General features: G+C 34.0%; 1 protein-coding gene across 1 annotated transcript in view; it reads left to right on the top strand.

Moving 5' to 3' along the window:
• Positions 1–17,081, top strand: part of LIN9 (lin-9 DREAM MuvB core complex component) — a 46,119-nt gene that overhangs the window by 26,826 nt on the left and 2,212 nt on the right. Inside the window, exons 7-13 of the mRNA XM_033099341.1 lie at positions 558–715; positions 4,108–4,241; positions 5,828–5,947; positions 6,225–6,326; positions 9,265–9,345; positions 13,959–14,084; positions 16,891–17,070. Of these exons, the coding sequence (XP_032955232.1) occupies positions 558–715; positions 4,108–4,241; positions 5,828–5,947; positions 6,225–6,326; positions 9,265–9,345; positions 13,959–14,084; positions 16,891–17,070 (901 nt within the window). The remainder of the gene's footprint in view (positions 1–557; positions 716–4,107; positions 4,242–5,827; positions 5,948–6,224; positions 6,327–9,264; positions 9,346–13,958; positions 14,085–16,890; positions 17,071–17,081) is intronic.

Below are 17,081 nucleotides of genomic sequence, written 5' to 3'. Positions count from 1 at the left end.
TCTTGACTGATGGTTTTATGAATATATATTTTGTGGCATGAAACCTATGTTTAAATATCTTTGGTTTTTTGTAGAATTTGAAAATAAAAGTAAGACAGGCCGTAAAGATAAGAATAGATTCGGTATTCATACTTCAAGGCAAGAAGAATAATTAAAAGTTTACACAGTGGCACGTATCATCTTTAATATCTCTATTAGTATGCTCCCTGGATGACAGGGAAAATGTCATGTTCTTCTGAATAGAATATTAAAATTGAACTTTGTCCCTAAGAGAAAACCTGGGATCCAGATGCACTTTTGTCAAAGGATGGTGTCCATATCCTTCTGCTTTATAGGAAGGAATAATCTAGACTTGTTTATGTATCTTTGAGTCTTGCAATGCCCTGTTTTTAAAAAGCTGTAAAGGTACCTTTGAAAGGACACTTCTAAGAACTCGTTTTTAAATACAGTACTCAAAAGAAGGAGAGGAAAAAAGGGAATAATGAGATAGGTGGTCTGATTTGAAGTTTTTGTGTAGGATAGTTATCAGTTTATATGATTTTTATAATTTATTCTAGATGTTCTTCTGCATTTTTTGAGGAAGAGAGATCAGCATTAAAACAGAAACGGCAGAAAATAAGGCTCTTACAACAAAGGAAAGTTGCGGATCTTACACAATTCAAAGATCTCCCAGATGAAATTCCTTTGCCCCTGGTTATTGGAACCAAAGTTACAGGTAAGTGAAGATAAGCTTATTAATGTTTTGACTTGTATTTTTTCCACCAAGATAATGTCTATTAGAGAAATGGCTTTTAAATTTAAAAAGCTTAAACTATAGTTCTATAGCAATATACTGTAGAGGTTACTGTTGCTTCGTCTGTGAAGTGTGGTTTTTAAAGTAATTGAAAAAAAGTGTACTGGTTCAATGCAATGCCTACTACAAACTGCCTCAAGATGAAATTTTAAATTCACTGGAATGACTATAGCTATGTATTATTTAAATTTAATTTTTTTTAAAGTTATTCTTTTGCTTCCACATCATTTATTTTCCTTTTCTAACCAGTCTTATCTAGGTAGGCTACAAACACCATTATTCTTGTGATCTGTGGGTCTAGAAATAGTCCATTTCTAATGACTCAATAAAACTAAATTATTCACTAGGTTGTTTGCTCAAAATTTTGTAAGGGTATAAATTTTGTCATTTTATAGATGTGACTATGTATTCACTTCAGTTATAACATGGAAGGAAAGTACCACCAAATCCTCAGGTTTAGGTTCATCTTATTCAGTAATTTGGTAAAGTAAAATTACAACTTATGTGGTACAAGAAGTAACAAGGTGTTACGTGAGTAGGTACGTTAGTAAGTATACTGAAAGAGTTTGAGAAATGGCTAGATTAATCAGAATGTTTTTTGGAAGAAAGGGAGCCTTAGCTTGTGCCTTTTATGACTCTCTTAGGTATCACCCCACTCATTCACATAGTTTTCCAGTTAGCCATGGATTTGTGGAGAGCTTATTTCTGCCCTTTTATGGCTCTCTAGTTTCTAGGATCTCCCTGTTAAATTTCTGGCTATTCTGCCACTCACCTCAGTCAGGGCTTACAAAGCTGTGTTTTTCTTATTCTTTCCTGATCAAGTTCACCACTTTTAACTAGCAGAGTCATGGAGTTTTACCCACCAGTCTACATCTAATCTACCCTCTCTTGCAGCAACTGCTGGTTTTCATGACCAGCCATAACTAGTAAAACTGTTCTCAACAACCAAGTTGGTGGTGATGGTGGAGGTATGAATAGCCTCATGCTAAAAGGCCACTGACTTCCCCTGTCCTTCCCAGAAGCTCTAGCAGTTTTCAACACTACACATTTCTTAATTGTTTTCTGCATTTCGTCCATTTCCAGTACCCTGAAATGGTTGTCTGTGACAATCTTGTACAGATTTATACTTGTCTTTTGCAGAGAAGAATCACTAATCTCTTTACACAGCCATAACTGGAAGTCCTTTTCTATATTTATGTTTATTTATTCAACTTTACTTATTACGTACATCTTCTATATACCTGTTTACTTTTTCCTTAATTGATCTGTCGAAGACTGAGAATATTTCAGTCTCCTACAATTGTGTATTTTTTCTTTTTTTACTTTTTTTTTTTTAATTTATTGGGGTGACAATTGTTAGTAAAATTACATAGATTTCAGGTGTCAATTGTGTATTTTTAATGAATTGATTCTTGAAAATAGTTTTGCATTGAATATTTGTGTTCTGTTAAAATGATACTGTGTATTGTACTTTTTTTTTCCCATATAAAATGTGTCACATTGCTTAGTTTAATGCCTTAAATACTATTGTTCTTATATTTTTCACTCTTGCTGGGTGTTTGCTGATGTTATTTCAGTCTGGATTTAAATAATAGTGACACAAGACTTCATCCATGTGAGGGGCCCCCAACACTACCCCCAATTGGTAATTCACTAGAATGATTCAGGGCATTCAGCACTCACAGCCTTGGCTTTTTAGTAGAGAAGGATACAAAGCAAAATTAGCAAAGGGAAAAGGTGCACAGGGCGAAAGTCCACAGGAAACCAGGTGCAAGCTTCCAAGAGTCCCCTCCCTCTAGTGTTACACAAAACTTAATTCCTCCAGTACCAAGGTGTAATAACACTTGTGAAATGTTGTCTACCAAAGTAACTCATTAGAGACTCAGTCCCCAAGGTATTTATTGGGGGCTGCTCACCCTTGCATAGCACATTTTGGAATTCTAGACTCCCTGAAGGAAAGCAGGTGTACAACATAAATGACATTGTTTTCACAAACAGTCTAGGCACCTTTATTAGTACGGGAACAGTGGGAACATTGAAAATTCAAGTTCCCAGATGCCAAGCTTGCAGGCAGGCCATACTAAGGATACGTAGCAGTCTCGGGCCTAGTATGTTCGTTCTTTTCTGCTCATCATCCTTGTCTTTTTTCCCCCCTTTTTTCAGAAAATTAAATTTATTGGGGTGACATTGGTTATTAAAATTATATAGGTTTCGAGTACACAGTTTTATAATACATCATCTGTGTAGTTCTTTGTGTGTTCACCACCCAAACTCAAGTCTCCTTCCGTCACCATGTGTTTCACCCCCTGCACCCTTTTCTACCTCCCCCACCCCCTCTTTCCCTCTGGTTACCACCATACTGTCATCTGTGTCTATGAGTTTTTGTTTGTTTGTTGGTCTTATTTGTTCATTTGTTGCTTTTAGTTTTATATATCCCACATATGAGTGAAATTATATGGTTCTTGACTTTTTTCACCTGACTTTTATTTTGCTTAGCATGATATTCTCAAGATCCATCCATGTTGCCGCAAATGGCGGTATTTCATCTTTTTTCGTGGCTGAATAGTATTCTATTGCATCTATATGTACCACATCTTTATCCAATCATCTATTGAAGGACACTTTGGTTGTTTCCATGTCTTGGCCACCATGAAGAATGCTACAATGTACATTGGAGCACATACGTCTTTATGAATAAATTTTTTCAAATTTTTTGGGTAAATACCCAGAAGAGGGATTGCTGGGTCATATAGTAATTCTATTCTTAATTTTTTTGAGGAACCTCCATACTGTTTTCCATAGTGGCTGTACCAATTTACATTCCTACCGGCAGTGTATGAGGGTTCCTTTTTCTCTAGAATCTCTCCAACACTTGTTATTAGTTGTTGATAATAGCTATTCTTACTGGAGTGAGGTGGTATCTCATTGTGGTTGTTTTTTTAAGTTGAACTGCACCCGTTGTTTCACTCATTAGTAGTATAATGACCAAAGTTCTTTTGTGGACATTTTGTTTTTTGCAATTCAGGGTTTAAAGGATTGGTTTAAAAATATTTTCCTTTTATATATATATATGATTTCCTTTTATATATATATGATTTCATTCATGTATCAAAATAAGGATCATCATTTATAGTTTTGGTTTTTGTTTCAAAACTTGTTTCTTTAAACCAAAAATAAAGCATGTACTTTTTTTCCAAACTATAATAGACAACACTGTACTTTCTATCTTTTAAATTACATGCTTGGAGCATTTTATGTTTGATAGTTCTTTGTATCTTCCAAACGTCATAATGCCTTTTTGTTTCTTTTCTCAGCACGGTTACGTGGTGTTCATGACGGTCTGTTCACTGGACAAATAGATGCTGTGGATACTCTTAATGCCACTTACAGAGTAACTTTTGATAGAGCAGGCCTTGGAACGCATACCATCCCTGACTATGAAGTTCTTGTAAGTATTTCATAATATATTTGTATATTATGCCTATTAAATGTGTCATGTAGAACTTTCTTAGAGATTGTACTTTATGATAGAATCAAGATTTCAAATCACACTGGAGCAGAACTATACTTAAGTCTTCCACATTTTTCAGAATCAGCATTCCTGGATGGTACCTGATCCACATAGTGCTTTATTGTGACAGAACTCATCACTCCTGACTAGATAATCTTGGGGAATAAGTTATACAACACTTTCATTCCAGCTGTTTTGTCAAAGTATGCTCCTTTTATAAAAAGATTTTAAAAGTATGAAGTAACATCTTGCACTTTAAAATTTATTTTCTGATTTTATCCTCAGAATTATGCAGGGTAGGTGTTAATTATCCCTACATGATGAAACTGAGACATAAATAATTACAAATTAATTAATTTATTCAAGACTCTAGAGCTGGTTTCTTGCCAGGCTGAGACTAGAATTCAGATCTTTTATATTTCTGATATAGTCCATTAAACTACTGGACCATTATTTCATGATCATGCTTGATTTGCCAATGTCATGGAAATTATGTAACTTTCTAATAAGTTAAAACAAATTTAAGAACTAATATAACTCTGCAATCTACCAAAGTCTTTAAAAAGTGAATAATGAACTCTTTAATAACAAAATCATTTGCCTCTAAGCATTATGGAAATTAAATTGTTCACTTTTAGCCTCCATTTTTCATTTCTTTGTTATAAACTTGATTCTTAAGGTTTATGAACTTATAATTAAAAATCAAGATTTCTTTATTTCCTTAGTGCAAAAATAGAAGAATCTTCCTTTTCTGATATGTACTTTTTTAAAACTATGATCCTCTGTTTATTGTAAGGGTTTCCTTATCAAACATAATTTTTAGAGAGGAGAAATAATAGAGAAAGAAAATTTTGACTAAATACAGAGCAAAAACCTTAAGTTTTTTTCATTAAAGGATGAAATCTTTCAACCCCCCCTTTCAAAAAAGGAAAGTTGTTTGTCTGTTTCATCAATGTAATTTTCTTTATGAGATCACCCAAATATTTCTCTCTGGCCAGATAAGAGCTGAGTTGTTTTTTGTTTTGTTTTGTTTTGTTTTTCATTTATTCGGGTGACAATGGTTAGTAAAATTACATAGGTTTCAAGTGTACAATTCTGTAATACATCATCTATATAATACATTGTGTTTGCCACCCAAAGTCAGTTCTCCTTCCATCACCATATGTTTGACCCCTTTTACCCTCTTCTACCATCCCCATTCAGACAGTCTTTAACACAGAGACAACCAAGAGTGGCCATAGAATACTTTTAGTATTAATCTTTGATCCTCTAACTGTTTTGATCCTTTGGTCTTGTTCTTAATTCTTCTGTTTTGTGTGTTTAAGCCTTTTGGTAGCAAAGTATTAATAGTATTTTCAGTAGTATTTAAGATCTAGCCCTTTGATCTTTGTAGGATAATATATTCTATGATACATCATAGCATATGAGCTACTGTATAGCTCATGCTGAAATATAATGTTTATGAGGCTAAAAATGATTGGTAAAGTTCTACAAGTCTTGTTGACTTTTCTGTTTTCCCAAAGAGTAATGAGCCTCACGAGACAATGCCAATTGCTGCCTTTGGACAAAAACAGCGGCCTTCTCGATTTCTTATGACTCCACCACGGTCACATTATACTCCGCCTCTCCAGTCTCCGATTACGGTAACATTTTTAAAATAGCATCAGTAATTTAAATGATGATCAATGCCTATGTTCTTATGAAATACACATCTATTACAGAAACTTCAGGAGGTGCCCACATTATTTTGAGTTGTTAGATTTTAAATAAAATAAGTAGTTACTTCAACTCTGGAAATATTTTCCTTTTTGTAGGATGTTTAATATAATATTAATTATAATAGAATTTGCTCTTTATCTAAATATAAGATACTGTCTTTTGAACAGTCAGTAGTTAAATGATACCCTTTTATTCCCATAGGATAATGATCCTTTATTAGGACAGTCACCTTGGAGAAGTAAAATTTCTGGCTCTGACACTGAAACATTAGGTGGTTTTCCAGTAGAATTCCTTATCCAAGTGGTAAGAATTTCTCTGAATGTCTTGGCTGTTTTTTTCAAAACTCAATGTCTTCTGTGTTGTAAAAGTCTTCCTAGGACCAAATGTTTTTTTTTTAATTTTAATGATTTTATTGGTTTTAAGAACTCTGTTATTTCCAACAAAGCTTGAATATACGTGTTAGAAAATACAGGTCTTTTTTCTTGGGCTTTTCTTGGGTTTGGGTCTTATTATTTTGCTGTGTTAAGGGCTCACATTCTAATCTATGCTCTGTGAAACCGAATGGTTAGCTGTTAATAACTCATGTAAGTATAAAGCTTTTATTTAGTAACCTCAGTGCATCCTGCCATTATCAGTTTACTCAACAGTTATTATGTGTTGCCTCGCTCTTTAGTTAGGACAAACTTTTCTTTTCTGAGAGTAGAAATAGCTATTCACATGTTAGGTACTTAGTGATTAAATACCAGAAATCCAAGCCTAAATTGAAACAAGTATAGAACTAATATATAGAACAGTTTTCCTAAATAGCCTGACTTTTAATGTAATGAGCCATTTGTTTTGAAAATTAGATTAAATAAATTACTTAGTTTGAATCATAGTCTAATAATGTTAGATTTGTTTCTTTTCCTTTTCTGAAAAGAAGAACTACTTTGGCTTGAGATACAGTCTATAAATAAAAAAGTTTACATATTACGTTATATAGCATAATTCATTAAAATATTCAGTGTTACCTTTTGCAATTGATGTTATGTCGAGAAAAAGTCTTGTCATTTGTGTACATGTGTATAGCTTTTTGTATTCTTTAATCATATGTTGTTAAATTTCCTTGCAATGTAGAATTTTATTATGCCTTTTGGCTTCCCAAGGTAGATAAGATATTTTTATATAAAAAGTTGAAATTATGGAAAGAGCCAAAGCTTATGCTTTTCATAAATAGGATGATGCGTTTTTTTGTTTTTTTAAGAAATGCTTTCTTTAAATAGTGAAAGTAAAAACAAAGCTAATGTCATATTTGGACGAGACAGAGACAGAGACATACCTGCAGAAGGAGCCAGAAGCTGAGTACTACCACACTGCTTCTAAAATATTGATATTTTTATTGATGCTTAGATGTTTGATTTCAGTGCTTAATTTTAACTTCAAAATCTATGTGTAAAGAAAGCCTAGTTAAAACCGTACTTTCATTATTATTCTAAGCTAAGAGGTAAAAAATAAAAGTCCTCTTACACATTTGTCTTTTGTAATATATGTAAGGTTTTATGAAACTCAGGTTTGCTCTTGTTAATATTAAGCTGTGAGGTAAATGGATATGTAGATGGATATTTTTATCTATTTTCCTAATGTTTTTTCTTATTAAAAATAAACATTAAAAATATTTCGCAAGTTTCATAATTCATAGTTTACAGTGAATTTTGTTTTTGAGGGAACTTTTTATTCCTGGGGTTAGGGATTTTGAGGAATCTAAAAAGACTGATACACTTTCTTAGATAGGTCTCAGTTTTGAAAAAAATTAAAAGAAACAGAATGGTTTTCTATCAAAAACAAATAAGCAACACAAAACTGAAGCAGAAACAAAAAAGGGGAGAGAAACTGTTGCTTTTGTTCTACCATTTACTGTTTCCAACTCTTAAAAATCACACAAATTTCTATAATAACTCAGCAACTTAGAGGAGAAGGGAGATCAGTCCAGAGCTCTGGACCTAGCGAACACTAAATAAAGGTCTGTGTGAAGAAGTAGTAACATACCTTACCAGGCCCTCTGCCTGTACCAACTTAGGCCAAGTTTTTAGAATTTTTATATCAAAAATTTAAAACATGTAAAAGCAGACAGAGTTGTATAGTGCACTTCTGTGTACCTATCATCCAGCTGTAATAATTACCAACACCTCCTAGCCAGTCCTGTTTCATCTTTACTCTCACCGACTTTCTCCCTTTTGTATTATTTGGAAGCAGGTACCGGATAAATATCATTTATCTGTAAATATTTTATTATGTATCTCTAAGAGATAAGGGCTCTTTTTTTTAGAGAAACATAACTATAATATCATTATCACATCTAAAAAAGTTAATTAAAATGCCTTAATATTATCAAATATTCAGTCAGCATTTACATTTTTCAGTTGTCTCTTAAATGCTAAATGCTCTTTTCCTCCATACAACTTATTTGTTGGAGAAACTGGATTGTCCGTAGAGTCCGCCAGTCTGGATTTTGCGGACTGATTCCTTGTGGTGTCATTCAATATGTTCTTCTGTCTTTTGTATTTCATGTAAATTGCTCATTGGATAGAAAGGTTTGATTAGACTTGGGTTTTTTATTTGGTTGGTTTACTTGTTTTTATGTATCTACTTTTATAGGTAGGTGGTTATGGGTCCTGATAGGAGACTCATACTATTTTATCTTTTTTTATGTACTGTTAGCTGCCCCTGATTATCAATGGCTAGAAACTGGGGCTCTTCTCATCCTCAGTCCTTCTTTATTTCTTCTTCATTTCTTAGCTGAAGTAGTTCTATAAAGAAAAATTTCCCCTAATCTATTATTTGATAACCTCATGGTATAGTTTGTATAGGAAAGGCAAGATAAATGCTTGGCTCTTTGTTTTCCAATTTATAAAATAATGAGTTTGGTCACTAGATTCTCTAACAATGGTTCATTTTTTTAATACAGATTTTAACATATTCTTGCTTCAATCCATTGTAGTTATTCTTATTGGTCCACGAATTGTCCCAGTGAAAGCTTTTTCAGGTTGACTCCTTAGTCCTTTTGACATGTCCTGGTTGCAGTGGACTTTAACATTTTCCTGTCAGCTGATCAGATTTATAAAATAAAAAACCTGTGCTATATTTACATTGAAACACTAAAATCTGCTAAAATATCTTAGTGAAAAATTGGAAATTTGATGTCTAAGTGATATACTTAAATACCTCTATTTGTTCCCAAACATCTCTTCTTCTTTCTCTATAGACCAGATTATCAAAAATTCTCATGATTAAAAAGGAACATATCAAGAAATTAAGGGAAATGAACACAGATGCAGAAAAGTTGGTAAGGCTATTTTTCTTTTTTCTTTGTCTAATTTTAAAATGGTGGGGACTTCTGTGTCTAAGGATTTTAAAATATTTAATGCAGGAAAACTTTGAGATAAATGTTCTGTTTAAATACTCATATGCTATCACTATCTCTTATTACACTGAACACATGCTAAGTGAATTAGCAGTGCAATACAGTTCATTATCCCAGACCTCATTATGCCGTTGACTGTACAGTTGAATAGGATTAATGGATATATTAGGTTCTTTGACAGTTTGCATGAGTGTAGAATCCGTAGCATTGGTGCCTCTGACTAAGGAACTCATATTAACAGGTTATTAAAAGTGATTCAGAATAAATAAAGAAATGCATAAGTTGGCATCTTCAGGTTATCTTGACAGTTTATATCCTGTTTTATTAGTCTAATGAGTCCAAAATGGGAGTCCAGTTTTATTCATAGGAGAGAAGTATCAGAAGTGTTTTTAAAATGTAGAAAATATTCACTAAGAAAGTTTTTGAACTGTATTGAAAGTCGTAACTTGTTTATAGGTTGATAGGCTGGCGAATAGATTTTATCTCAAGCACCATCTCCAACTGATTGAAAATAGCTGTGTGGAAGTGGAAAAGTGAGGGAGTGCTCAGTGACTGGATTCGGGGGACAAAGTGCTGTAGCCAAGTCCCAATATCTGCCATAAGTACAGGAATAGGGAGCCGTGACATTGGTCGTCTCTGCTATGGAATGGTGTAAGGCGGAGGTGTGGGTAAACAACTGGACAAGTAGATAACCTACCTGAATGAGGACCTGTCCTCTTTTAGAGTGAGAGTTTTTGGGTTTATTTTTTTTAATCTGAACATGAGTTTGAATTATCTGTTTTGAACCCATCATTCTATGGAATTGGAAACAAGACCAAAAATGTCAAGGGATTTCAGTCTTAAGATCATACTGCAATTTAATAGTACAGATACCAAAACAGGCTTCTTGGTCCCAGTTTAACCCATTTAGGCATAATATGAAATTAGTATAATCAGATACACAGGCTGTCAAAGATTGAAAAAATTAGCCATAACATATTGCCGTTATAAATCCTAAACTTTAAAATGTATATGTTTGCTTCTTTCCTACTGGACTTTAATTCTTATCTTGGCTTCCATCAGTTCTACTTCTAACCTTTATTCTATGCCTTTTCAATGCTCCTCCATTACCTTTCCTCTGATTATTTGATCATTTCTCCCATTTTCTGCATAACAAATTATTTCACTTTCATATTACTAGCCATGATATTTCCCTGTGGCTAGGATCCACACCTTAAAGTATTGGGCTTGCCTTAGCTTGGTTATTGTTACCTACTTTTAAATAGAGGCCTGTTTTGATGTTGGCTTGGCTTCTTGGCATGTGAGAACTTTGTGGAAGTCTAGTTAGCATGATATGTTCTAATATTTGTTTTGCCTTATTTATGATTAAAAATAATTCCCATTATAAAAATTCAAATATTGTAAAACTAATGAGGAAAACAGTTCTTTATAATGCCTCCCCCATAGATAAATACTATTTAGTTTAGCATGTGCTATAAATATGTTTATATATTTAGCATATGGATTTTTTTCCTCTATACATATACTATCATACGTGGTTTTAAAAATTACTTTTTAGCAAAAATGGAATTATGTCACTATGTATTGACTTAGTCTTTTAAATTTTTGTATTATACCATCAATTAATGGATATTTGGGTTATTAATGGATGTTTGGGTTATAATTTTCATTATTTTACTAAAATAGTGTTACAGCAAGTATCCCTGTCCATGTAGTTTTGTATATGTATTTGTATCTATCTGTAAGGTAAATTGTTAGAAAATAGAATGGCTAGGTCAAAGTATGTGAACCTTTTAAAGATTTAATGAGACTTCTAGTTTAAGATGGTAGGCTGAAGACATGTTTTCCTCCTATCCTTTACAATTCCACACAAAATAAGTACAAAAGAAATAAATAATAATAAATTGAAGCAGACTGGTTAACAATATACGAAAGATTTAAAAAATTTTTCTGGCATATAGTTGGATGAAACAAAAAACCATGGCTAAAGGCTGCATGGTGGAACCTGAAGAGGCTCCAAGCCCAAATTTGCAAATATGATGGAGTGCAGAAGTGAGATGCAGTATTTAAAAAGGAATTGATTCAGTGTCTGTTTCCTCATTTCCCATCTTCATCCCAGCGACAGAACTTAAGTATCACATTTACCCAAGTTCAAAGTAGAAAATGAAACAGACACTTCTCTAAAGCATTTGAACATACCATTTGGGAAAAGTAAGGCTTTTTCTGCTTTTGGTAATGGTAGACTAGATAATTTGGATTAACCTTCCTGATCCAAATAGTTGAGGACAACTGTTTCCTTTGGAATAAAATGTGAAGATAACCTGCTTGAAGGCACTGGAGCATTAACAAGGCATTAAAGAATTACAGGGATAGGATCTGAAAAGAAGTAATCTCAAAAGGGGAACCTTGCGTTTAGTGTTGCTTTTTCCTCAGGAGCTTTGGCAAATTCCAGAAAAGGTGGCTTAGAAACGGCATGGCCTTCTTGAAAGGCTTACAAGGGTGGGGAGGACCAAAATTAGAGCTCAGAGACCCAGCAGGGGTTGGAGGAAGCTGGCAGACCTTCCATTTTCTGGGTTGCAACCCCAAAAGGCTACATTGACCCAGCTTCAAATTGTCTCATCTCTAAAATTGAGTTAAGGTTGATTATGAATTCTGTGGCCTTAAAGCCCGCCAGAACTAAATGTAAGTCCTCTTAGACAAATATAGCATCATACTAGGCCTCCGATTATTTCTACACTTTTTAACATACAGTGTCTAACACTCAATTGTAGATCCTAGACACAGTAGGAGACAAGATAACCCTAACAAAAACTAAAAGGAAGTATAGACAATTGGCAAATTCCAGGTAATGGATTAGATTTTAGGCATAGATTTTCGATGCTTAATTCATTTAAAGAGATTAGAAAAAAATGAGAATTTTAGAAGAGAAATGGAAACAACAAAAAAAGGACCAAATGAGAACTCTAGAAATAAACCATAGCCATCAAAATTGAGAACTCAGTTGGTAGATTCAACCACAGAAGATTAGGAACAGCTGAAGAGAGAGCTAGTAATTGAAAATAGATCAAAAGAAAATATCCAGAATGAAGCATGGAGAGAAAAATGGATGCAAGCTACAGAAGAGAGGATAAGATAAATAGGGGATATAGTGAGGAGTATGACATGTCTAATGGCGTAACAGAAGGAGAGAAAGAGACTGGGACAGAAGGAATATTTTAAAAGATAATGACTGACAACATTCCAAAACTGCCAAAAGACAACAGGCCCCAGATTCCAGAAGCCCTATGAATCCCAGTGGGATAAACAAAAAGATAGTGACTCCTAGACACATCATAGATTCCTCCTATGTAAAATGGGGATAATTATAGTACCTTTCTCATGAAACCCCATTAAACACTGAGAACAGTGCCTGGTCCTTAGATAGCTCTAGTCAATACATGTTAGCCATCTTCATTATCACCACGATTAAGTCATTAACACATTATTAATAGCGTGTGCTATTAAGTAAGACATTTAACTTTTTTCGGCCTCAGTTTTCTCATCTGTAAAATGACACGGCTGTATTAGATGATCTCGGGTTTCTCCTAGCTCTGTGATTGGGTGGTCATGTAAGTAGTTTATCCCCATACAGTTTAGTAATTCTTTCCTTCCTTAACTGTACTACCTGGAAGGAGCAGTTGGGCTGACCTGTACACGATGATCTGCTCTCTCAGAAATCCTCTGAAAAAAGAAATGTGGTTAACTTGGGCTTGACTGGAGAAGTCTCACTGCATTGGACTGGAGAGTGATTTATTAGAAGTATTGTGATGAGAGGAAAGGAAATGGAATCAAAGTCCATTTACACTTACTGGTAGGAAGCAAAATGGCAATGATAGTAACAGTTAATATTTATTGAGGATTTTCTATGTGGGAGGCAGTATGCTAGCATGTATTATTTCATTTCATCTTTGCCATAATCCCATTAGGTATATATACTTATTATCCCCATTTTGCAGTTGAGGAAACTGAAGCACAGAGAGATTAAGGAACTTGCTTAAGGTCACACATCTAGTAGGTGATAGAGTTGAGATTTGAACATATATAATTTGATTCTTGCACCCATGCTCTTAACATAAACGCTACACTGAATCCATTCCACATGCAAAATCAATTGAGTTTAAGTAACTAGAACACGTCACATGAATACATACAAGTTTTTACCAACTTTTTATTTTGAAAAATGACAAATTTATGAAAAAACTGAAAGATTAATATAAGGAACATGTACATAGAATCCATAATTTTGCTTCATTTGATTTCTCTATATGAGATCTTATTTTAAAAAGTAAATGGCAGACATCAGGACGCTCCTAAGAACAAAGACTCCTAAGGAACAAATACATAATATTGTTATCACACACAAGAAGTGTAACATTGAGTATAGACAATTTTAATAACCTTTAGTTTGTTTTGGATAAGTCAGATCTCCTATTAGATTATTGAAATTGCACTGCTCAAAAACTCTTATCAAAATCTGATTTTTTTTTTCTGCCCAGAAATCATATTCCATGCCCATCGGCATTGACTTTCAGCGGAGATACGCAACAATTGTGCTAGAGCTTGAGCAGCTGAACAAGGACCTAAACAAAGTTTTGCATAAAGTTCAACAGTATTGCTATGAGGTAGGTAATTTGCATGAATTTCTCTTGAGGGGCTTAATACTGTTACCTTCATATTTTAGAAAATCCAAACTAAGCGAATATCTTTATAAGGGCCTTTAGCAGAACCATATTTTATATATGTTTCTACTCTTTACAGCATCAGTATCGAAAGGTGCTTTATACCCAGTGATCTATCAGTTCTGTCGATGTTGTTTGTATTACAAATGATACAGATCTCTCAAAATTTTAGAAAAATCCGGAAAAATAATTACTCTTAATTCCACTACCCCAAAGACTGTATTTTGGTTTATTTCCCTTTGGTCTTTTTTTAATATACATGTCTCACAAAGTTACGATCATGCTGTGTACACTATTTTGTTTCCTTCCTCTTTAAACTTTACATTAAAACTATGGATTCTTGAACTTCAAACATAGATCATAAGGTTATTTGTGAATTATTATCATGCACAGAAAATTACATATATTTATTTATAAAGGTAGTTCAACAGTTTCACCTAGTTTGAATTTCTTATTACAAAGTAAGCATGACTTGATTAAGATGAGTTTAGAATTTGCAGTAAGCCACCTCTATTTGTGATGGGAGATTCTTAAACAGTTAGCTTTTTATGATACTAGCCTCATGAGTAAGTCCCAAAGATCTGTGATTGGTGATCTTGTCAATCCACTTGAATTGAACTAAAGGGAATGAATTGTGATTACCTACTAAACTCCGAGCATATTTGCGCATTCCTCTAGCCATCAGTTATCATTTATTTTTATTTTCGTGGTAGTTGTCACTTATCTACACAGCAATGTGACTAAGCAGTTCTACTCCTAAGTACATACGTACCAAACAGATATGGGAACAGTATTTACTGAAAGATATACCCTAGAATATTCATAGCATCACTGTTCCTCAAGCCAAAAATTAGAATTTGTCCAAATACCCAAATACTAGAATGAGTCAATCAACTGTCATAAAATTATGCAATGGAACGTTACTTAGCATTGAGAATGAGTGAACTCAACTACGTGCAACACCATGGATGAACTCACAAATATAATAAACACTAACATACATAACTTGGACATAGTTTTTTGACTATATATCCTTAGTCTAAAGGTAAACCAAACTTTAAACAAATATTGAACTTTAGTTGGTAGGGTTTTTTCTCATAGTGGTAAGGATTAGCAATTCTGAAACTGTGTATTCTAGGATTGAGCAAATGAGTAAATAGGTATATTGAGAATAATGGGAGTCAGGTGTCTCGCTGCTGGAGAAAGGAGTTAGGAAGAAAGGGAAAACTAGAACGAACACTGGTGTTGGGTTAGAATAGGAAGAAGCAGTATGAATTCGTGGTTCGTTTTATTTTTATGATATGGACATGAGTGAGCGTGTATGTGCTGCGAGAGCCCAGAGCAGTGGCACCCTGATGGCAGTGAACACAGCTAGCGCCCAGATCTGGGTTTCTAAACGCTGTTCTCCAATGAAAGGAATCAGGGCTCCTTGAAAAAGAGGCTGATTCCAGATCTAAGGCAGAGAAAGTAGAAGATGAGCCTGGACCATCTTACTGTGTCAGGGAAGTAAGATGTGCCCCCAAATATATGGGGACATGTCAAAAAGAGCCAACTTAACAAGGTCCCCACTGGCTAAATCTGGGACAATTTGAGCTTCAGCATAAGTCACTATAAGAAAAGATTATAACCCACTGAAGAACTAAGATCCATGAGTCCATAGTAATATTAATAAACTAATTTTTTAATTAATTATTTAAGGAAAAGTTCTTATAGTAAAATGCCAACTAATAAATGTAGAAGGAATGATAAAAGTAAGAAAAACACCATTTGGCAACCATTGTAGTAATGATTGGTAAAAGCAAGAATCATCAATAGATGCTAAAATTGGTGGGTAAAAAAGTTTGATGAGGTACAGAATCTTTACATGCCTCAAAATATCTCTTCACGAATACTTACTACAAAAATTAATTACACAAATCTTTACTGTGAGGAAGTCTGGCAGACACTTAACTACCTTAACCAAGTGATTAAAGATAAGATCACCAGTAATGAGACGGATCAATGTCACGTGCCTCCTAATCATGAGAATGAGAAGAACTCAGCATCACTTTTGTGGCGTTCCTGCCAAAACTCATAACCTCAGTCTAATCATGAGGAAACAGACAAACCCACATTGAAGGATATTATACAAAATAATTGACTGGCACTCTTCAAAAATATCAAGGTCATGAAAGACTGCGGAACTGTTCCAGAAGAAAGGAATCGAAAGAGACATGACAACCAAATGTATTCAGGGGGACAATAGCAATGTGTAGGACATTACTGAGTCAATTGATGAAATTTAGATATGGACTGTTAAAAAATGGTATTGTGTCAATGTTAAATTTCCTGGTTGTGATAATTGCACTTATGTAAGAGAATATCATTGTACTTAGGAAATACAAACTGGAGTATTTAGGGATAAAGAGTGTAAAGGGGAAAGAATTATATAAACACAAACAGAGAGAGATCAAATGTTAAATCAAGTAAACTAAGCCGTAAACAGTGAATCTGGATAAAAGGTTGTCTGGAGTTTTTCTTTTTTTTTTTTTAGAAGTTTGAAATCATATCAAAATTAAAAGTTACCAAAAATATAAAACAATAAAAAAACTCTTATAGGAAAAAAAAAACTTCTGAGGTAAGAGTGAGCATCATTTTTGTTATAAATGCTAGTTTTGTAAAAATCCAAATCTGAAAACGGGGCACAAACACACAGAAATGATCGGGGCCTTACGAATGTTCATCTTCTGCTTCCATCACCCACATTCAGCTTGCGCCAGACCAGGGCCTCCAGCCTGCAGATCAGCCCACAGATATGAGACGAAGGTGTGAGGAAGAAGCACAGGAAATTGTTCGGCATGCAAATTCCTCAACAGGACAGCCTTGTGTTGAAAATGAAAATCTGACAGACTTAATCTCCAGGCTGACAGCTATTTTATTACAAATTAAGGTACATTTCCG

The sequence above is a fragment of the Rhinolophus ferrumequinum genome, chromosome 27 (assembly GCF_004115265.2).
Source record: "Rhinolophus ferrumequinum isolate MPI-CBG mRhiFer1 chromosome 27, mRhiFer1_v1.p, whole genome shotgun sequence".
In the NCBI taxonomy this organism is placed as follows: Eukaryota; Metazoa; Chordata; class Mammalia; order Chiroptera; family Rhinolophidae; genus Rhinolophus; species Rhinolophus ferrumequinum.
The sequence above is the reverse complement of the archived record's forward strand: the minus strand, read 5'-3'. Positions and strand labels throughout refer to the sequence as shown.